At 35.7% G+C, this 23,435-nt stretch overlaps 2 protein-coding genes across 2 annotated transcripts; both read left to right on the plus strand.

The window, feature by feature from the left end:
- The first annotated feature begins 264 nt into the window (after positions 1–264).
- Positions 265–1,832, plus strand: si:ch211-220m17.5 (guanylin family protein). Its single transcript, XM_052101990.1, has 3 exons — positions 265–575; positions 1,129–1,315; positions 1,408–1,832. The coding sequence occupies exons 1-3, from the start codon at positions 504–506 to the stop codon at positions 1,464–1,466; spliced, it is 318 nt and encodes a 105-aa protein (XP_051957950.1). The 5' UTR covers positions 265–503; the 3' UTR covers positions 1,467–1,832.
- A 6,264-nt stretch (positions 1,833–8,096) lies between these two features.
- LOC127625608 (guanylate cyclase activator 2B) lies at positions 8,097–14,745 on the plus strand. Its single transcript, XM_052100890.1, has 3 exons — positions 8,097–8,205; positions 11,625–11,811; positions 14,324–14,745. The coding sequence occupies exons 1-3, from the start codon at positions 8,134–8,136 to the stop codon at positions 14,389–14,391; spliced, it is 327 nt and encodes a 108-aa protein (XP_051956850.1). The 5' UTR covers positions 8,097–8,133; the 3' UTR covers positions 14,392–14,745.
- The last annotated feature ends 8,690 nt before the right edge of the window (positions 14,746–23,435 follow it).

Genomic DNA, 23,435 nt, shown 5'->3' on the forward strand with positions numbered 1-23,435 from the left:
CATTAACATTTGCAAATATTTTACTAAAATGACTTATGTTAATGGCTAAACTTTCCGTCATAGGCTGTGACCAAAATGCTCAATGTTCCAAAAATGTAAGGTGTCCCTTTGTTTTTATATTCAAATTGCCATTCTGACTGGAACCTGCAGGCTCTAAACACAAACCGGTATTATGTGCTCATTGTGCAGTTATTAATTAACTCTAACTAGAGATTGAAGAACAGGCCTACGCAGACTTAACTAAAAGATCCATAAAAGAATGTGCACGTCACACCTCAGGACAGGTAGGATTTATGAATACCATTTTACAACATTGTAAAATGTATCCTCTTTATTCATTAACTGCTGAGGAAAAAGTTGCTGATAGGTTGCCACAGAGCTGGGCTGGAGACTGATTCCTTTAAAAGAGGACAAGGAAAGACTGGGAGAGCAGATAGAGTTGTGACAACCACCGAAAAACATACAATTAACACTTATTGAGAAGAACGGCAACACCAACCAACATGAAGATAATTCTGTCCATCGCTTTCCTTGTTGTGGCTATTTGCCTGGTCTCTGAGGCTGTGCAAGTCCAGGTATGCTGTTTTTCTTTTCTTTCTCTTATTATTATATATATATTTTTCCTGTTCTACAATGAAGACTACAGCCTTTAAAGATTATTTAAAGGGATATTTCACCCAAAGCATTTAATTCTTTCATCATGCCTTTCTTCTGTGAAAGACAAGACGAGAAATTTTTAATGTTGACCATGCTTTTTTTCTTCATAAAATGAGAGTGAATGGTTAACAAGGCTATCAGTCCCAAACAATGTGCATAAAATCTTCTTTTTGCATTTCAAGGAAATAACCGGTTTGGAACAGCAAATATTGTGGTGAATCATCACTTTAAATACAAAGGAGACCATTACTTCTTTTTACTTCAATTTACGCAATATCTTTAGAATGATGTCAATTTTGCTTTGTGACTTTATTGATTGTTATATGTGTCTTCAGCATTATTCTAGCCATTGATAAATTAAATGTTGTCATAAAGTTCGACTCCACTGCTTAAGCTTTTTCAAATCCTGTTGCATTGTTCACCTTGGGTCTTGACATAGAAAATAGCATTTTTATGTTCTCTCTCCTGCAGGAAGGTGAATTTTCCTTTTCATTGGAATCGGTGAAAGTTCTCCAGCAGTTGACCAAACAACCTAAATCACAAAACCCCCGCCTGGCCAAGACAAGCTACTATTCTGTATGCGCCAATCCAACCCTGCCACAGGAGTTTGTGCCACTGTGCAAACAAAAAAGTTCAACAATGTCCTTTGCTAGACTAGGTAGGAATCCATTTACATAAATACGATTTTAATGCAGAAAATTCCAAGTTTATTTTGATCTAACTTGTGTTATCACTTTGTCTGTATTACAGCTTCTGTGCCGGTGGATGTGTGTGAAATATGTGCTTTTGCTGCTTGTACTGGGTGCTAATCCTGATCAATGCCTCCTGATCTTATCATCCACACCTTCACCTATTCAAAATTCACATAATTTCATCAAAATTCATCAAAAGTTGTATAATAAGTGCTCATCATTGAACAACTAGTACTAATAAATATTGACCATATGATCATTGTGAATGTAACAGCCTTAATGACTCAATATGTCTAGGAGACTGTTTTTGAACTGTTACTTAAACTTCCCTATTTCAGTTCCCTCATGTTTTATTTTGTTACAGCATATACATGTATTTCATTTATTTAAGAAAGGGATGTCTTTTTATTTTTCTATTTCTCTGTTTTGGGGGGATTTTATGCTCCTGCATGTGTGATTCTGAAATAAATGCTTTCTAAATAATCTGGTCTCTTTGTATTTGATGCTTTTTTTATTGCTAAAAGTATATGATGAAAGCAGTGATGGGAAAGCTACTTTGAAACTGTAGCTTCACAAGCTACAAGCTCGAAATTTAAAGTAGTTACACTACAGTCAAACAATTGACTATAAGATGTTTAGATGGAGTATCTAAGTACAGCATAAATAATCCAGATGAGAATTCAAACCTATATAAAAAACAACATTTTTAACTTGAAGAATTAGCCACCTTTATTTTGCCATTTTAATAAGGATCCCTGGTGCTCTGAGTAAAAACTGATAAGATAGAATTGTCCTTTTTACTGCTCTCTGTTTTGGTTGATGTAAGCTCGGGATGACTGCTGATTTCACTGTAATTTTCGTGTTCTTTGAAAGCTGCGCTGAAATGGTGAACAAAAGAATGGAGAATACACCATCTCTTTCAGCTCCTACTTCATGTTTTCATTGAAGGTTTGGGTCATTAGGGTAGACCTCTGTCCAAGTACTGCAAACCCTAAATACATTATTATGTGTGAATTGTGAGTGACAGTATTGAAATCTTTGGTAACACTTTACAATAAGGGTGCACAACTAATGGACAGATAATATTGAGTTAATGTATGACTCATGATTAACTAAGCCATTCATTAATGATTAACTAAGCCATTCATTAATGACATCAGCAACTAATAAAGAGTCTGTCTGATTAATATATTAAGTCATATATTAAATACTATTAATTAAATGTGTCATCATGGTTTAATTCCCTAACAACTTATTATATGAACTAATAGTGTTTATTAATGTGTTAATGACCACAATGAGCCGAAGCCATGTATTTGAACTTCCACTAATATGGATCATTACAAAATGCCTCGTATTCATAATTGATCACACAACAGCGTTTACTATTTTAAAATAATAAAGGTATAATTCCTAAAATAATAAAATCATTCAAAAAGTTATTATTGCCTTTTGAGGGATTTTGTTTCTGTTCTAAATATGTTTATATTGCCTCTTATCATCTGTGCATTATTGGGATCAGCTTGTGAATTATTATTATAATATTTATAAATATACAGTATATAATATTATAATAATTACTATCATGCAGAACTGTTTGATTTCTCAATTTCTTAGCATTAAATTAACTATTATTTTCATGTAAAATAAATAAAATGATTGGTAAAAAAATCATTTATTATGCAAAACAAATGCAACTTTTTTCACTAAAGAGACCTTTTTTTCTGTTTTTGGTTGATGCATTTTGTTCGAAAGAGCCACTCCACAAACTAATAATTTACTATTTATCAATTAATTAATGATTAGTTAATAGTCATGTGCCTCAAGTTTTTCAATAAAATTAAATGTTTATATTGCCCTTTGACTACTCAAAACAAACAAATATGCAAAAATGTATTTTCAAAATGTTAAAAACATGTTGCAATATGGAATTGAGTACACACGTTTGTGCGGGTCTCCATAAAATTACATCATTTTACAATTAAATGTAAAGATTATTATAATAATCATCATAATAAATAAGCCTAACAAAATTCCCTTTAAAAATGAAAAATGTATATTTCATGAAAAATTTAATTTGGGCTGGGCGATATGTAAAACATATTTTAATAATAATCACATTTAAAATATCGTGATATCCGATTATATGGTCAACCCCAAAGGTCAGTAAATATTTTTGCTTTATTGATTTAAAAAAAAAAAATAAAATTAATGTATTGAATCCAACAAAACAAAATACATTTCTGAATTCAAATTGCACTTTAAACTAAATGAAAAAAGCAATTAAAATAAAGAAGTGATTAAAATTGTTTCTATATAACCACCTCCCCAAATCCAAACATTTACCATCTCCTACAGCCCCATTTGCCATCACCAGGGATGGATTATCAACCGTGCCAATGGAACCAGTGCCCAGGGGCCCATGACTGCCTGGGGATGCCCTGGGCTTTAATTTGTTTAGTTTGGTGATCCCCCCGCTTGAAACCCCTTTTGGGCATGAACAGCTTTTGGGTGGAGAGGGGCCCTAGGGAGATAACATCACGCAAGCATCAGTATGCAGCAACAGGTGCAAATTAAGAACTAAAGACAATTATAAATGTTAAGAAAATTATAATAATCATCATAATAAATAAGCCTAAATAAATTCCATTGTGTTCCCAAATGTGTGTTCTTATCGAATGTGTTTGTATTGCATTTTGTTAATACAGTTTATGCTGCCTAAAGAAAGTACAATATAACTTTGCAGCATTCTCATAGATTACATTATCTTCCAAACAGTTTTCAGTTGAATATAACTGATAAAAATGAGTGATAACTCTTTACATACGCTTGCTCAATGAGACAAAAGTGAATCACACACAAGCATTGACGGCTTTTATTTTGTCTGTTCTTAAAAATATAATAAAGTGTGTATCTTCAAGCGCGTATTTGTGACTAACAGCATTTCTTGGCATGTGTCACTCCGAGACATCTTACATGTCATCCACCTGTTGCGGTTAGATGAGCAAAATTACTCGGGCATGAAATACATTTGGACGAGGAGCTCATGAACTGGATTGAGCCTCGTTGCATTTTGCGGGTGCTATATCACACCCTGGGTGCACATAAAAATAACAAACTTTCATAAAATCGCTCGTAGAAAATGATCTTAACAGCTAAGATCAATAGTTATTGGGAATCAAGGCCCAGAACTCTATGAATGTGTGTGTCTTGGAGAAGCTATTTCATTACACTCAGAGATCACTGCGCACACATATCAAATCAGATGTGTATCGGCAGCTTTTCTTTCCTCTGTTCTTCAAAATATAATCATGTTTCATCAACCACGCATCTTTGTGTCTAATTTATGTAATGTATCACTCTGAGAAGTCTTACAGGTCGCCTCCCACAGTGGCTTGTACATCAGCAAAATACTCATGAATAATCCGCATTTGGCCGGTGTTCATTTCAAACCTTGTTCAACAGGAGTAGGCTGTACGAAAATTCGGGAGAAAGGAAATCAAAACCGTGTCATTGACTTCAAGCTTTGCAATCGCACCCACACTTTCTGCTGGAAAATTATCTATAGCAAGCGCAATCATGTGTTGGTGAATGGTGAGACACACGGCGAGTCACTTGATTTTTAACAATGGTGACCCATAGGTTCCGGATGACCATCCGTCCACTTCATTTGGACCTGAACAAAGTGAACAAATATTCTTAGAGCAACCTCTGTATGTGACCTGTAAATCTGGCACTTGCATGCCAATGGCAAAAAAGTCAGAAAACACAATGAGAATGAGGGGAGGAACAAGCCCTGAGTCTTTATTCACACTAAATATTATGTGACAAGAACAGAAAATGCCAGCCCAAGGAGAGTTTGTCATAGAAATGTGATCTTTAGGGAAGTAGGCTAAACCTGGACACAGCAGGACTGTAAAGTGTGAAGTATAATATAAAAAAATATTTTTTTTTAATGGCGTCTGGTCTTTTTTGTTTTTATTGTTGTATTTTATTTTATGGCCATTATTAATTGTATTAATGTTACTATTCATTAAATGTATTAAATACATTTAATATATTTAATTAAACACATTAAATGTATTTAATTAATACATTAATTAATAAATGTCAGTATCAATTTTGTTATTAATATTATTGGTTTGATAGTAACATTAAAAAGATATTGCCTCATTAAGTAGCTTTAATGTGGCTAGCTACTTTTTGATAGTAACTTGTAGTGTAGCTAACTACTTTTTCAAAAGAGTAGCTTGACTGTAGCTAAAGTACTTAAAATTATGACTAGCTTGTAGCTTGTCAAACTACAGTTTCAAAGTAGCTTCCCCAACACTGGTTTCCTAAATCATATTATGATAATTTTATGCTTTAGGACAGTTATATATTACATATTTCACCTTTAAATGTGCTCAATGCTCTTTCCTTTGTCAATAAGACTCGATCTGCTTATAAGGAAGATCATGTAGATTTACACTGTACAATATCAGGAAAATAAGACCTTTCCTCTCTGAACATGCCACGCAACTGCTTGTTCAGTCACTTGTCATAACTAGACTGGACTACTGTAACTCTCTCGTTACAGGCCTTCCTGCATGTGCAATTAGACCTCTGCAAATGATCCAGAATGCAGCAGCACGTCTGGTCTTTAATGAACCAAAGAGAGCACATGTTACACCACTCTTTGTCTCTCTCCACTGGCTGCCGGTTGATGCACGTATTAAATTCAAGACTCTGATGCCGGCATACAAAATAGTCACTGGGTCTGCTCCAGCACACCTAAAATCATTTATGTAGATCTACACTCCTGTCAGAAAGGAAAGTCGCCTTGTTGTACCAACACAAAAAGGCACCAAAACTGAGTGGACTCTCAGTTTACATTCACATTTACATTTATGCATTTGGCAGACGCTTTTATCCAAAGCAAATTACAGTGCACTTATTACAGGGACAATCCCCCCAGAGCAACCTGGAGTGAAGTGCCTTGCTCAAGGACAAAATGGTGGTGGCTGTGGGGATCGAACCAGCAACCTTCTGATTAACAGTTATATGCTTTAGCCCACTACACCACCACCACTCTAGTTTCATCATACCATGTTGGTGGAATGACCTTCCCAACTCCATCCGTGAAGCTGACTCACTCTCTGTCTTAAAAAAACTGCTAAAAACACATCTTTTCCAAGAGCACTTAACCAGTCACTAAAAAAAAAAAATTTGAATCCTATTCTGATGCTAGTAAAACTTTGTAGTATGGCACTTTTCATACAAATGTCTCCTTAAGATGATTCGCTTATGTTTTCCTCTTTTGTAAGTTGCTTTGGATAAAAGCGTCTGCCAATTGAATAAATGTACATTTAAATGTAAGGATTACGATGGCCGGATGGTTTGTTTGCATTAAGAATTCCTCCGTTGCAATGCTGATGCACATCACATGTGCAGACTGATAGAGGTTTTCAAAAGAGCATCATAATGGTGAAATCAACAGGCAGGCAGAGTGAAAATGTGCAGCCAGATTGTATCGTGTCTGGAGCAACAATGGTCTGCAGTTTATGGTTGATCAAATGCTGTCTTGTCTGCAAAGCCAACAATGAGGAATGGCAATATCCATTCTCCAGTGACTGTATTTTTCAATCTCTTTGTGTTTAGTTGGTGTTGTTGCACAGCTGCTGTGGCCCAATGTATTGACGCAAATACAATATCCTGTAGTTTTCAATTCAGACTTTTGTCAGGATTACGTAAGTGCATTTTTGTTATGTCGCTGTGCATTATCAGATCACACAGGCTGTTCTGTTTTCACACTCACCACAAACCCATTATTATAAACCATTTGTTTTTACTTAAAGCTGAAGATAATCTTTTGATGCTATAGTACTTTCTCCTTTCCCAGCTTAAAAGGGACAGTTTACTAAAAAAACAATCATTATCTTAGCCTCATATTTTTCCAAGCCAATTTGAATTTTATTTCATTCACCTTTCACTTTCATTGTTTTACTAGATAGACATTCTGCCTAACATCTCATTTTGTTTTCCACATAAGAAGAAAAGTCTTACAGTTTGGATAAACATAGATCGAGAGTTCGTAAATGATGACAACATTTTCATTTCGGGTGAACTATTCCTTTAATATGCAGAGTGAACTAGGAGCCATTTGTAGGTTGATTTCTCCCCAAATCATCAAATAGTAAACACTGTGGTTCTGTGCCGCTACACTTCAGCTTTACATAAAAAAGGCAAGATTTATTTATTTATTTTGTCAATATATGTTTAAGTACATGCACAATACGCATCTCTGGGTGATAGAGTTGGCATCAGTGACAATTTAAATTCTATAAATTTCAGATTACGGTGGGAAATCAGGTCATTGATTCAGGCACACTCTGTATCAATATGTATCAAATCCAGACAACTTATGTGCCATCTATTTTACAAATCCCAGTTTGCAAGCCAACCAGCTGACATTTATGTCCTGTATGTGCTCATAAAGGATATATTTATGAGATTCATAACAAGTACACTGTGTTTATCACTGACAAGGCCGCATATGATGTGTCAATAGGGGAAATAACAGAAGCTATTGAGAAACATTTACATCCTTTTTTGTTAGCAGAGCCTAGGTCAAAATATAAACGACAGGTTGTCTATGACCATCAAGTCTTAATAGGTTACTTAGTAAGCTGTTAAACACAATAAGTATGGGCTATATAGGAAGACCAGCAATACAGCTAAAATCACTATACTTTCCTGTTGCATGAAGAGCCACACTCCTGAGATTGTCCATTGGAAGGTGAAAATGAGAGTGTTGACAATCTTCATCCTCTTGGCCACATGCCTCTTTCACGGCTCTCAATGTGTGCAGGTTACGGTGAGTCATAATTTGTCCATTCTCACAGTGGTGAGGCAGGATTGAATGGGAGTTATTGTGGTTGTGATTGCCTGGTCAGTTTGAATGTCTGATTGTTACATGTTGCAGTGCAAATTCAAAGATTTTTATTCTGTATTTGATAAATATCTAAGCGTCTTCAGTGAGTTTTATGTCTAAATATTTGTTAGACTAAATCTGGCGGGAACTAGTGTGTTTTTTTCCCTTTTTGTATAGATAAATTAAAGCACCTGGTAGAATTACGATGAAAAACTTCAGAGTAGGCTACTAATTTGTTAATCTATAATATTCACACTGCATCTGCATGGGGTAAATCTCATCCTAAAATCGTAAGAAATAAAATCTAAATTATAGGATGCATACAGAAAGAGTAGTGTATGTTTAGGATGTTTAAAAATGTTTGCAGTCTGACATTATTTATCTACAATTACACATTTCCCCTCAAAAATATCATTACTGTAATGCATGCATATGTTCTCATACAATTTTCTCAATTATAATTTTACTTAGATTCTCATTACTGTAATACAAAAACATAATAAAAAAAAAATCATCATACATTAACCCTATAATGCAAATGGTTCATTCAAGTCATGTCAGAAATATGGTATTTATGAGTTAAGTGCACATGAATGCCACCACAAAATTGCAATTACGAGGGGGAAACTATGTATTTTTTACAAGCACAGACATTCCAAGTTGGGGTGTGTCGATTTAAGAGTCATGGTGGAAGCAAATTGTAATTGGGTATACTTCAGGATTTTGACTGCATATTTTCACTGATCAGCCAAAACATTAAAAGCACCTGCCTAAGATCATGTAGGTCCCCCTCGTGCCGCCAAAAGCATTCTGACCCGTCGAGGCATGGACTCTACAAGACCTCAAAAGTTGTCCTGTTGTATCTGGCGCCAAGACGTTAGCAGCAGATCCTTCAAGTCCTGTAAGTTGCGAGGTGGGGCCTCCATGGATCAGACTTGTTGGTCCAGCACATCCCATAGATGCTCTATTGGATTGAAATCTGGGGAATTTGGAGGCCAAGTCAACACTTTGAACTCTTTGTCATATTCCTCAAACCATTCCTGAACAATTTTTGCAGTGTGGCAGGGTGCATTATCCTGCTGAAAGAGGCCACTGTCATCAGGGAATACTATTGCCATGAAGGGGTGCACGTGGTATGCCACAATCTTTAGGTAGGTGGTACGTGTCAAAGTAACATCAACATGAATGCCAGGACCCAAGGTTTCCCAGCAGAACATTGCCCAAAGCATCACAAGCCTGCCTTCTTCCCATAGTGCATCCTACTGCCATCTCTTCCCCAGGTAAACGATGCACACGCACCCAGCCATCCACATAATCTAAAAGAAAACATAAATCATCAGACCAAGCCACCTTCTTCCATTGCTCCATGGTCCAGTTCTGATGCTTATATGGTAGGTGCTTTCGGCAGTGGACAGGGGTCAGCATAGGCACTCTGACCGGTCTGCGGCTACGTAGCCCGATACGCAGCAAGCTGCGATGCACTGTTTGTTCTGACACCTTTCTATCATGGCCAGCATTACATTTTTCAGTAGCTTGTGCTACAGTAGCTCTTTTGTTGGATCAGACCAGAAGGTCTAGCCTTCGCTCCCCATGCACATAAGTGAGCCTTGGCCGCCCATGACCCTGTTGCCGGTTCACTGGTTGTCATTCCTTGGTATATTACATAAATGGGTTTACTATGGTATTCAATGCATTTATTACTGGTAATATGTTTGTAATACATACTGGAGATTGTTTCTATTATGTGATTAAATTGATGTTAAATGCCATGTTCATGTTCATATTACGGTATGTGTAGTATGCAAGTTTAACAAGTTGTCATTCAGCCAATGCTTTTATCAAAATTGCACAACATTATACCTACAGTTCCCATATAGCAGCCTCAGGTTAGATGCCTAGGGATACAGTTTAAAATAAGCTATTCTCCAGACTAAATTACACCAGCTCTCTGTTCCCACATCAATCTGTCAGTGGATCACCAGCTTTCTGACAGACAGGCAGCAGATAGGGAAACAGGGGAAATTCACTTTCAGCACCTGTACGATCAGCACTCGTGCCCTCTTGGTTGCCCTCTGCCCTACAAGAACTGTACACTTCCAGAGTTAGGAAAAATGCTGGAAAAATCATTCTGGACCCCACACACCCTGTCCACTAACTTGTTTAACTGTTACCTTAGGCAGGCACTATAGACCATTGAGCACCAGAACTGTCAGGCACAGGAACAGTTTTTCCCTCAGGCTATCCCTCTCATGAACTGTTAAAACTGCCCAATTGAGCAATAACTATGTGCAATACACAGATTTGTCTATTTCTATTTATCCAACATACCATATATCTTCTGCCATTACATTCCCTTGCTTCTGTATATATCTGCCTATGGAAGTAGTGATATTAAGTTTTGTTTTTTAGGTAGGGTTGTTGATACATTTCATATGTTACCACAGAACCAACAAAAAAACCCACAGGAAGTCGCCATGTTGTTTCCAATAGTTCCGGTACCCAAGGATTGGCCACATTATGCAGACTCACCGACAAGTGTCATCTCCTGCATTGAAACCAGGAAGTAATTGCAATCGTACAATCAATGATGAGCTTAATTTGAAAGTTGCATTTTCTCCCTCTATTATTATATTTTTACTCCACTAATGGTTAGGTTTAGTGTTTGGGTTTTGGAATACAGTTTAAAATGCATTCCTGTTCTCTGTATTACATCCTGTGCAGCTGAAAACAACTTGCTATGCAACTCGCTTTTGGCGCCCCCCTGTGAACATTACACCTGGAAAATGGAGCTCACACTTGCCCATACGCCCAATAACGCATAACATTTTGGCCACTGGGTGCAGTGTTTTGAATTTTGAAAAGCACAGACTGATTTTAGCTAAAGAAAGTCAATCTACTGTATCCGAATTCAGAATTTAATAGAATATAATTTATTTAAAGTAATGAGAATTGGGAAGTAACATATTTAAAAATATATCAAAAGTAATGTCAATGCAAAATATCGTATGGCCTAACAAATAGGCTTAATTTTCTTTGTTAATGTTTCTTTGTTTTGAGCAGATTTTGTAAGATTTACTCAAGAATTTCTTAGATAGGTAAGCCTGCTACAAACTCCTTTCAGTTTCGATCAATGTAAAAAAATGGCAGCCCTTCACTCTTATCTCAATACATCTCTTTTAAAGAGACACTGCAAGGGAATACTCTTAGAAGGACTGCATCTAAATATCTGTTGGTTTAATTGTGTTGTTAAAATAAAGTCTCTCTTTTTATGGCTGGTTTATGACAGGCCCATGTGGAAAAATTCCCTTCAGCGTGGGATGGTAATTCACATCTTAGCTTTCTATTGGATGTCTGTTTTACAGGACAGTGGATACAGCTTCTCTCTAGAGGCAGTGAAGACCCTGAAAAAGCTTCTGGAGTCTGACATGAGCAGAAACACTCATCAGACCTACAGCGATTCAACATCCCTATGTGCCGACCCTGAACTGCCAGGGGAGTTGACAGTGATGTGTGACAAAGAGGATGCAGACACAATCTTCAAAAATCTGGGTTGGTGTGCTGTAGTTAATGTCATTGATAAACCTACAGTGAAGTCCAAAAGTCTGAGACTCAATTCAAAATCGTATTTAAACCTGAACAGTTTCAGGTTTTAGGATTTAAACATATGTAAATAAAAAAAGTAATTCAGTAAAAGAAATACTGTTAGAAATGTTTAAGATATTTAAGTGTTTCTAGGTCACTCACTACTCAATTAATTTGACATTGCCCATGTAAACTCCTTTGTACAAAAGGTCAGATTTCCTCACTTCCAATGAAGCACACAAAATTCTCATTGCAACATTCTCAGATCAAGTTGGGATAACATAGAGCATCTGGTTTTGAGTGTTTGTCTCTGAGTGCATTAAAGGCATCAATACATCAATATGATGATAACTACCAAAAATCAGACAACACAAGAAAACATGAGACTTTAGTCGAGACTTGAAATCATCAGATTATTCTCTGGTTTTAATGTCAAATAGCATCAAATAAACAGTTATGCGCACAACACTTGCACAATTGGATACGCTGATTAGAATGCCTATAAAGGTGATTACATGCAAAGAGAAATCAGGTTAATGGGCAAAAATCGTATGATTAAGATTGTCGGGTGTGCCATGGAAAATTATAAAATTCCACAAAATAATAAATGCATGACAAAAATTATAATTTCAGGGATCCAAACTCCTCACCTTTTGGAGAAATTCTCCATTTTGAAACCATCATCGGTCACTTTTGTGATTGTGAAGTGCAATGATTAATGTGCAAAAAGTGAGTGATATTTATACATGTTAATGGTCATCACATGACTCGCGTCAGCGCTGCAGAATACATTGAAGTCTATGAAGTGACGTCACACCAAAGTGTTTTTCACACACGTTTTTGGTTCACCGATAATGTCTTTGAGAGTACTAAGCAATAAGAAATATTAAAAAACTGTCCCAATTTGTGGAGACATTGAATGCCTCATCATTTCTTTTAATTAAATATTACCTTATCGTTTACGAATATCAGAAACCCCAGTTATTGAACTAAATTAAATTCACCAAGTAAAAGCTTAGACCTCAACATAAACGAGTCCTTTTATTACTTTCTGCTATCAAAGCAACTACAAGCTTTTTTCTCTCTTCCAAATACATGTTTTCAATGTTTATTGTGCACACCTCCCGCTTTTTTACGTAGCAAAGTGACACTTTCTGCAACTCTTGTCATGTGGAGGGCAATGTGGCGCTTGATGCCTCGACTCATCTCATGTGAAATGCACTTTACAATGAAAAAGAACATTATTGAAACTCAAAATGATTATTATATGTCTATTATTGAGGTCTTTCCTTTTTTTAAACTCCATGCTCAGCAGTTTAAATAGGCTACTGTAGGAAAATGATACCGTATATCTGCTTTGTGTTTATAATTCTTATACTGAAGTCAGAAGATTTGTAGCCATGAAAGTTTTAATAAAGGAGAAGGTATTATTAGACTATTATTGTTGTCTTTTTGGATGAAAATAATGCTCAGACTGAAGGAAGACTATAGATCTGCTTTGTTCTTTTAATGCTTAAACACTCTAATGTCTCTTTTTAGATTTCGGTCATGAACAACTCAAAATGATTCACTGACTCATTCATAGCACATATGACACTTATTTGTCGCCACCTAGTGGCATTTCCAGAAGGGGACTGAACTAATCGGTTAATAAAATTTAATACATTTGTGAAACAGAAGCAAGCCTCACTCTTAAAAATACTCTTTATTTTGCAGCTAATTCAGCACAATTGTAAACTTGAATAAACTTGAATCACTAAAATAGCTGGAATTGGTGCTTTTAGCTTATTCTTTAAAAATAAAATATCCCCAGAAAAAATGTTCGTGGACCAGTGATTGTCTTACCTTTACACCCCTCATGAGTTTGCATCCCTGTAATTTGTTGTGGCATTGCAAGTACAAATTTACAAATTAGAAAATAAGCAAATCTGTTGTTTTTTTATTACCCATTTAGCACTCTTGCCACCAGTGACCTCAAACAGCTTAGACTACCTATGTGATTTTATTTTTTTTATTTTTATGCATAGCTGAATTTCAAACATTTCAAGTAAACATGCTACTAAGCTGGACAGAAAACATGGACAAGTTCTTGAAAAGGAAACATATTGACGATGGATAGCCTATGTGGGATAGTGGTGTGCCATAGAAAAAAGGTTGGGATCCCTCTGCTCTTGGGTCCGATCTCTCACCCACCACTGACACTGGCAGAGGTCCTGGTCAAAGTAAACTGACGGCTCCAAATATTAATTCAGTCTGACTGCATTGTGCCTTTCCTCACCCCGTCTTTATTATTTTTGGGAGTGACCTTTTAGTTTGACTAGAACTGATGAGGAGCAATAAAGAGGCAGATAAATAGATTGTACCAATTGCCTCTTTGTAAACATACCTAACATTTGATTATTTGCAGAATGTGAGCAAACATAATTCAGGGTCATTACACTGAGTACTCTGACATTCTGTGTCCCTTTTGTGTCAACAGTTAAAATCATCACTCCTGCAGACCCCTGTGAGATCTGTGCCAATGCGGCCTGCACCGGTTGTGTCTGAGTAGAGAAATCATCCTGCACATAGAGTCCACAAGTTCACGTCGACATGAATGCCATTAATTATATTCCAAACATGTATGATTGTCACTCCACATAATGAAGGACCCTAAAGATTAAGCTTTAAATGTATTTACCTCTGTTTTATTATTGGGTGTAGTCAGTGGCGGATTTAGGCATGGGTAGACATGGGCAGCACCCCACCATCTAATTTCCAACCACCCACACTTTACTTGGAGAAACTGAATAGTACATTGAATGGAGAGACTGCCCCCTAGTGAATCTGAATGCATTATTTGTATACAGAATATTCCTGATAATTACATATGTATATGCATTCACAATTAAAAAGTATGACTTAAACCTTAAATGCACGTGTGTTTCGCCAAACATTATTGCATACTCGGGTCTTTAGTGACCTGGCATGTATATCTATCACAAATGGATTTACAAAATGCTCAGAACGTGTCAAATTTTCAAAACATTTTCACGGCAATTAGAAAATAACTGAATATTATATTTTCTGATATATTTTGATGCTTTATTTTGTATTTATCAAAGAGACGATGCAACAAATATAGAACAGGATTCATTACTTCCACAATTTAATTTTATGAGATGCAACTGGCTGACAAACACTTAATGGGCAACACATAAACGACACACATGTGTATTTTCTCAGGCACTTTTTGAGCATAAATAGATGCACAACTTACAGAATTTCAGTAGTACACCCAAATGACAATAGCCAAACCATACTCTTCATGTGTTACACTTGCTATAGTTTGCTTCAATATTGCTTATTCATGAAATAACAATGTCAAATGTAAATCAAGTCAATCACTGACACATCAGCGCCACCTTGAGTAAGACATGTATAACATGTCTGTATATGAAATACTGATAATTCACCATTAACACAGAAAATCCGCATGATATAGTAATAACTTAAAATGCAATATATATCCTGTAATAGTAAGCATATATAGATATGTAATAATCATAAAAATATAATTTATGGAAGCGCAAACAAAAAATTACAATATTACATATCTCAGGCCTTTAATGACCCTACACACTTTCGTTAATTTAGCAGTTATAATATATATATGTATATTATAGCCAGGGTTGGGGAGTAACGGGAATTAATGTAAGTAGCGGGATTACGTATTTAAAATACAAAATATAAGTAACTCTATTCCACTACAGTTACAATTTAAATAATTGGTAATTAGAATAAAGTTACATTCACAAAGTATTTTGATTACTGAAGAGATTCCTTTGCATTTTATTGTCATTTGTTTCATTTAATATTTAGTCCTTTCTGGAAAAATGTATACATATATATGATGCAATCCAAAGTACATTTGAACAGCGGTGAAACACTTTTTTGTTAATGTGTTACATTCAAACGAGCAGACAGAGAAGTACGTTTGAAGTAAGTTTGGAGCAGAAGAAATAGAAATAAACCTTGTGTAAATTGTCAGCTTTATGTTAAGATAAAATGCTATTTCTAACCATTTTACATGCACATGTTACCAGACACAATCATATTTGTTTATTAAGAAAATTCACGTTGGATCATAATTCATTTTTTCTAGTAAGATCTTTGATATTAGGGCAAAAATAATATACTTGATAATAATTTTTGTATTGTTTTCCTGTAAAAATATTTAAAAATCCTTAAAACAAGATCAATTAGATTTATTTTGTTTTAGAAACAACACTGCAGAAGATATTTAGTTTTCAGAGAATGTATTTTTAACATATATTTTGTCTTACTGTACTGGCAGAATTTTATAGTCAAAACAAGTAAAAATCTACCAGTGATCCAAAGTAATCCAAAGTGTTTAGAAAACGCTACTTACCTTGAGTAATCTAACTAAATACGTTACATTTTACATTTTACAGCATGCATAACCCTCCCAACCCTGTTTATAACTGCTAAATTAACAAAATTGTATAGGGTCATTAAAGGCCCGAGATATGTAATATTGTTGGTTTTTGTTAAAGGGTTCATAAAAAAGGTTACAATAAGGGTGGTAATTGTATATGTATAAATTAACATCAACGTATAAATTATTAACAAGATAATAAATACTGAAAAAACTATTTTGTGGGTTAGGGTTTATTGTTATTTTATGGTACATAATATATTTACTAATGTTTACAAATATAAACATATTGTGAAGTTTTACCAAATATTCTGTTATTAAATGGAATGCTTGTATATTTTATGGTCTATTTATAGCCCTTTGAATTTTGCATATTTTCTTAGCAGACTGATAATAAGTTAAAAACTAAGCTTGTTAACCTTTTAAAACCAATTTATTAAAATTTGAAGAAATAAGACAATTATACTTGGATTTCCATTTGATTTTAGCAATTATATTACTTATTTCTTATCTTGTTTCTTAACTGGATGCATAAACATTTCTCTTACACTAGAGGGCAGCACTATCCTAAATAATGTTGTGGTTTTTCATTTTTGCATGGCACTGTGGAAAATTAAAAACAGATGTTCCTTTGAACCTGGCTTTAAATTGTAAGTACCTTTCCTTCATGCAGCACAGTTTTGATTAGGCATTGCAACTGAATATTGTATGCTGGAAGTTATGAGCACACAATACTTGGCTAAACAGAGATTTTCCAGCTTTACTTATTTTATTTATTTTTAAGTCAGAAAGTCTGTGTTTATGTTTGTATTTGCTATGTGAACAGTTCAGTATTTGTTTTCACATCTTGTTATTTCTCTGCCTCTCCGTGTTTATTAAAATAGATGTGCATAAACAACCTACACTACACACTTCACTACACACACAAAAATTATGTTACATTCTAAAGAATGAACCTATATTTTGTGGCAGTACAACTACCAAAAATGTTGACTTGAAAACAACCCATAACATCATTTTACATCTCACACCATAAACAGTGTCAAACAAAGCAAACTTAATTTCCTGTCCAAAAGCATCAAGCATGCTTTTTTTATCTTCACAAGCACAAAATGAGTGTGAATCAGGCAATTCCACATAGAATACTAAAAGCAATGGGGTTGTTTTGAGTGTCAGTTATGTAAGCATATAAAAGAGATATTTACGTTGGAAGCCAAGACTGGCCTGTGTGTATTTATTCACTTTATGATTATATTTCCACATTCAACAGATAAAATAAACTTTCCCTCTGTGATCAGAAAGGAAATATTATCTCACATCTTTTCAGATGCCTTTTCAGGAATTTTAGTGATGTCCCTACTGAAAAATCCTACTTAGACCAGCATTATCACTCAGATATATCACCCGAACCATGAGATCCTGCCAGAATGTGATGACGGAAAAAATATCCTGGCTCTTCCCAGCTTTATAATGGGAGTGAATGGTACCTTAGATACCATTATTTATATGGTATCCATATTTATAACTTTATAAACTATAATAACTGGCTTCCGGTAACGGCCGTCCACGCGTTCACAAGAGAGTCGTGTTCCGGCGTATGACGTAGGCGTAGTGTAAGCTCCGGTGAGAAGTGACGAACGCGAACAGCAAATGAAAACGGCAAAAAGAAGTTGTTTTAGCTATACTGTATATTTGTAATAGTCTTAAAATGGTGTGTTTATGCGTCTATCCAGTCATTCCAATCGTCCATTCATGGCAACAAACACTCTCAGCCTTAACTTCGCATTTCCTGCATGAGCACCACCACATCTCCCGTACTCTCCGTCTACCAGATTATTTTGTTTGTGTTTGAGGCCGCTGCTCCAGCCTCCTCCATCTCCCGGAGTTCCTGGTTGGTGTTTGTTTGAACTCCTCGTTGTTGTCTTCTAATTCGTGACCAGCATTTTGTTTTGCTCCATCTACTGCGCTTCCGTGTTCGTCACTTCTCACCGGAGCTTACACTACGCCCACATCATATGGTGGAACTCGATTCCCTTGTGAACGCACGGACGGCAGTTACCGGAAGCCAGTTATTATAGTTATAAAATAAATTTATTAAAAAAAAATTAAATAAATAAAATAAAGTTATTTTTCTTACAAAAACGCATCGCTTTGCTTCAGAAGGCCTTTATTAACCCCCTGGAGCCGTATGGATTACTATTTTGATGGATGGATGCGCTTTTTTGGGCTTCAAAATCTAAGGTACCATTCACTCCCATTATAAAACTTGGAAGAGCCATGATATTTTTTAATGTACCTCCGATTGTGTTTGGCTGAAAGAAGAAAGTCATATACACCTAGGATGGCTTGAGGGTGAGTAAATTATGTCAAAAATAATTTTTGGGAGAACTAACCCTTTAAAGGTCACACTCTCGTCACAATAGTGCGATTGATCAAAAAACGCATGAGCATCACGATTCAAGAGAAGTCGGTTGAGATTAAAGCCTGAGAGAGTTCTATCACTCGCTTCATTTGGAATCCCCAAAAGATTCAACAGGGTGGCCCCAAAATAAATTGCACAATTTCACGGTCAATAATTTAGCTAAGTTTTCATTGTCAGCAAACTTAGGCGCTTCCCTTTCGCCATGTGGCCCCGTTTTTGGGGCCAAAAGGTGTACTTATTTATTTATTTGTAGCAAGTTGTTGTTTACGATGACGTAACAGTGATGGCATTTTGCTGTTTACAAAAAGTCGTAGAAGTATGCCAAAAATCATCCAAACACCTTAATGCATTTTTTAAGATATGAGCAATCAAACATAGTGGCCCTGTTTTTGATTTGTTTTGTTTTTTGGAGGGGGCACTGTGTATATATATATATATATATATATATATATATATATATATATATATATATATATATATATATATAACCATTTTAAGGCTTAAAATGTCCAAACAAAAGCATGCAGTGACAGTCTCCAGTGACCTTTATCAGTTTTTGTGGAGAGATTTTGGCTTGTGAAAAAGCTAAATGCTAATGACCACTAGCCACACTGCTGGTGAGACAAAATATGAATGTCTAGCCCTGCTGGTTTAGGCAGTTCAAAAGTCAGCTGGGTACCAATATCTAAAACACAACTTATGCTGGTCTTCTGAGTAGTGGTTAACCTCAAGGATTTTAGTTAGGGGGTTCCTGGATCATCAAAGCACATAATGTCCAAATACACAAGAGTGTACCCTTACTCAACCTCACTGTGTCCATCGCAGTGGGTGGCGTGTTTGAAAAGGGCTTCTTTCGAGCTTGTCAGAAACTTTGTTAGCCTGACCCACTGTGATCTTGGCTCTCTAGAATAATCAATCCAGCACAATGTATGCATACAAACAAGCTAAGCAATTCAACTTTTAACTCTATCACAACACAAGCCAGGACAAATGTCAGCTGGTAGGCTGTGATAACATGATTCATACACTATAGCCTTGCATTTATTATTTATTTTAAATAACAGCATGTGAATGGTGACAGCTGAGTGTGGGAATTGTGTTCTGGGCAATACTGATCCCCCCGGGAGTGCTAACAGTTGGAAACTGAATATAGGCTTGTGTTATTTCCTCTTTTGACTGTTTATTCTATCACTGTAACTGTTGTATTCTAGGATTCATATCCCGAGGTTACGAGAGCCGGCCAGATCCACCTCCATTCCTGAATGGTGTCGGACTCAATTGCTATGTGTCTCTGAGCGATGACGACTTAATGTAGCCAGTGCCAGCCAGACATCACTTCAGTCTATTACGATGGACTTCAGGGGATGAACTGATGACAACTCCAACCATAAGACATGAGATTCACTGCCTGAACCTTGGACTTAGGATAGACCTCACCGAAATGACCTGCTGTTTGATCTGCGGTGCACCTCACTCATCTCTGCCTGCATCACTTTGGTCTAATGATGGACTACACTCTTAAAAGTTTTTCAGCAGTAATGAGTATTTAATATGGAAGTTAATAGGATAATTACAAGAAAATTTCAACTTAAATATTTATATAAATTTAATGCAAAGTTATATTCTAATTCAATTTCATATAAACCTTGATTAAAATATATATCTTCACATGTATCACACTGGTTTAGCAGTTAACAAGTTAACATGCCAAAAATATAGATATTTTTACATGTATGAACAGCTAGGAATTTACCATTGAGCTACAATATGATTCTTGATGAAAACAATTGGATTATGAATTTTTATAAACATACAGTGCTTGTGTTAGACTTTCTCGTTTTCCGTCATTTAGACGGACAGGGTCGTAAAAATTAAACTAGAATTAAATTAAATTAAAAAGACTTAAACTGGGTGCTCTCCTGTGCGTAATCAAACGCATCAAGGGAGACTGATGCTGAGGCAATTGTCATTAGCTTTTGTGTCTTTGTCTCAGACAGACGACTTCTCGTGGCAGTTTTAATTTGGTTCTGGAGACAAAGCGTCAAGCACCGCATTACCCTCCACATGACAAGAGTTGCAGAAAGCGACACAGAGGGGCGATTTTACGAGTTTGCTATGTAAAAAAGCGGGAGGTGTGCACAATAAACATTGAAAACCTGTATTTGGAAGAGAGAAAAAAGCTTGCAGTTGCTTTGATAGCAGAAAATAATAAAAGGACTCGTTTATGTTGAGGTCTAAGCGTTTACTTGGTGAATTTATATTAGTTCAATAACTGGGGTTTCTGATATTCTTAAAAGTTAAGGTAATATTTAATTAAAATAAATTATAAGACATTCAATGTCTCCACAAATTTGGACAGTTTTTTAATATTTCTTATTGCTTAGTACTCTCAAAGACATTATTGGTGAAGCAAAAACATGTGTGTGAAAAACACTTTGGTGTGACGTCACTTCATAGTATTCAATGTATTCTGCAGCGCTGACGCGAGTCATGTGATGACCATTAACGTGTATAAATATCACTCACTTTTGCACATTAATCATTGCACTTCACAATCACAAAAGTGGCAGATTATGGTTTCAAAATGGAGAATTTCTCCAAAAGGTGAGGAGTTTGGATCCCTGAAATTATTATTATTATTATTATTATTATTATTATTATTATTATTATTATAATTTTTCATGCATTTATTTATTTTGTGGAATTTGATATTTTCCACGGCACTTCTGACAATCTGTCATGGCACACTAGTGTCCTGCGGCACAGCGGTTGGGAAACACTGATATAGCCTTACATGGTGTATATATCCATATATTGCATAATATTGAAAAAACTAGACTCCCATATATCAAAATATGTTATTTAATATTTCACATTATATTTTCCAATATATTCACATATATTTATGTTTTGTAAGGGTGTGTCGATTTTGAATTCAGTAGGAGGGTTAACTTGCATTGAACCCGGAAACATCTCCTTTTGTGTTCAACAGAAGAAGAAAATGACTTGTAATATTACTACAGTTTGCTAGACTGAAGTATTCATCCCCTCCCAAACAAATCCTTCAACATACAGCATATTTTCCCACTGAGACATGCTTATGTCTATAAAGTCAGAAAAATGACATGTTACTTTTGAGAAGCAATCAGGGACTCTACTGTAATGAGTTATATGTGTCTAGTTTTTCATACTGATTTGTAACTTTTTGTCATGTACTAATTTGTGCATTTTTCATAAAGCAGAGTATTGTGTTGCATTTTGAGTTCTTGTTGCTATTTAGCTAAGTTGTGTTGTTTTGTGCTGCACATAATTGACCCTTATTTCCCACCTGGCTTACTCTCTGAAAAAACAATTAGAGGACTAATATGCAAAGTGGCAAGATGCTATTAATGTACTTCCTGAAACAAGAACACAGTGTATAAACAAGTAACAAAGCTGCCCTCCAAAAATCTACAGCCCAATCATGTGGGCTACTTAAACAAACATAAGACAACATTGAGGGGGAAAAATGAATACTTGCCAGACACTAAAAGGCTACAAGGCACACAGGAACATTCAGTCTGTGCTCACATTGTGCCATTCCATTTCCTGTGTGGATAAGAATATTTGATTTGGTGTTGGAACACTGACGCTTGGGCCACTTATTCACAAGTGCACCATCTTTGAATTGTTTTTGGGAATTAAAACGAGACTGCAAGGGATAGACTTGCCATCTCTTCAATGACATACATTGAATAAAGCAATAAAAATTGGTATAAAAAAACAAAGATAACGCAGGTGTGAACAAGGTCTGTAGCATCCAACAAAAAATAATGGGGAAACATGCTTTGTTTTGAAGGACAGTGCTTACAAGCTATGAAATTTATACTTCAGTCGTCTGGATTTGGACTTTTGGAAATCAGCAGAAACATACCAGTTTCTATCGGAGTCCCTGGAAATAAGCTGCCGAAGTTTGGGTGGCTCTCTGGAGTTCCACTAATAATCCCATTTCATGGACAGACAGAAGAGTATGGTAGTGGAGAGGGGATTAGAGACTTAATTATAAGATGGTCTACCAAGGGACTGTTTGAAGACACAAGCCATAGCCGGGGGATATAAAGTCAATGAGAGAGAATGTCCTTGGATTGTCTAAAGCAGCTGGATTTCAAGAATTTCATCAAAATAGTTTTTGGTCTGTATTTAATGTCTGATGATGAAAATGGACTTGGAGATTGTATGCAGTGCCTCTGAATCATCAGGCTTCACTTCCATGTTGTTCTCATACTTGAACTTTCTGTAACCTCCTGCTGAATAGACCAGTATTACCGGTGACGAGAATATGTTGTGTTTTGATGCAGGTGTCCGCCAACAGGCTTTTAACCCTTTAAACTCTGAAGATGTTTTTAAAGATTTCCTTTTTCAGTGGCAAAAAAAAAGTTAAAGGCTTATAACTCAACAAAAATAAAGAGGGCAGGAGGGTCAAGTGTTTTGGTATCATTGTAAAAAACATTTTTAATTTTTTTATGATATAGATTATGATAAATACTGAGACTCTCATTTAAAGAAATTACTGAAAGAAAAACTTGAGTTGAAAGTTTTCTTATTTTTCAAATTTGACATTATATATCTCTGGGTGTAAATAAGAAAAACTTATTTTGTTTTCTAGTGGTGGCCATATATAATTAGAGTGAATGATCCTCTCTGCCCATATTTGGATGAATTCCACCTCTGGTTGCAGTGATCTGAACCCTA

Source organism: Xyrauchen texanus, chromosome 32 (genome assembly GCF_025860055.1).
Source record: "Xyrauchen texanus isolate HMW12.3.18 chromosome 32, RBS_HiC_50CHRs, whole genome shotgun sequence".
Lineage (NCBI taxonomy): Eukaryota > Metazoa > Chordata > Actinopteri > Cypriniformes > Catostomidae > Xyrauchen > Xyrauchen texanus.

Bases quoted from the DNA above. Each gene is read 5' to 3' on its own strand.
- si:ch211-220m17.5 (XM_052101990.1), top strand. From the start codon at position 504: ATGAAGATAATTCTGTCCATCGCTTTCCTTGTTGTGGCTATTTGCCTG. The intron at 576-1,128 runs GTATGCTGTTTT...TCTCTCCTGCAG, and splicing joins CTGAGGCTGTGCAAGTCCAG to GAAGGTGAATTTTCCTTTTC. The intron at 1,316-1,407 runs GTAGGAATCCAT...TCTGTATTACAG, and splicing joins AATGTCCTTTGCTAGACTAG to CTTCTGTGCCGGTGGATGTG.
- LOC127625608 (XM_052100890.1), top strand. From the start codon at position 8,134: ATGAGAGTGTTGACAATCTTCATCCTCTTGGCCACATGCCTCTTTCAC. The intron at 8,206-11,624 runs GTGAGTCATAAT...TCTGTTTTACAG, and splicing joins CTCAATGTGTGCAGGTTACG to GACAGTGGATACAGCTTCTC. The intron at 11,812-14,323 runs GTTGGTGTGCTG...TTGTGTCAACAG, and splicing joins CACAATCTTCAAAAATCTGG to TTAAAATCATCACTCCTGCA.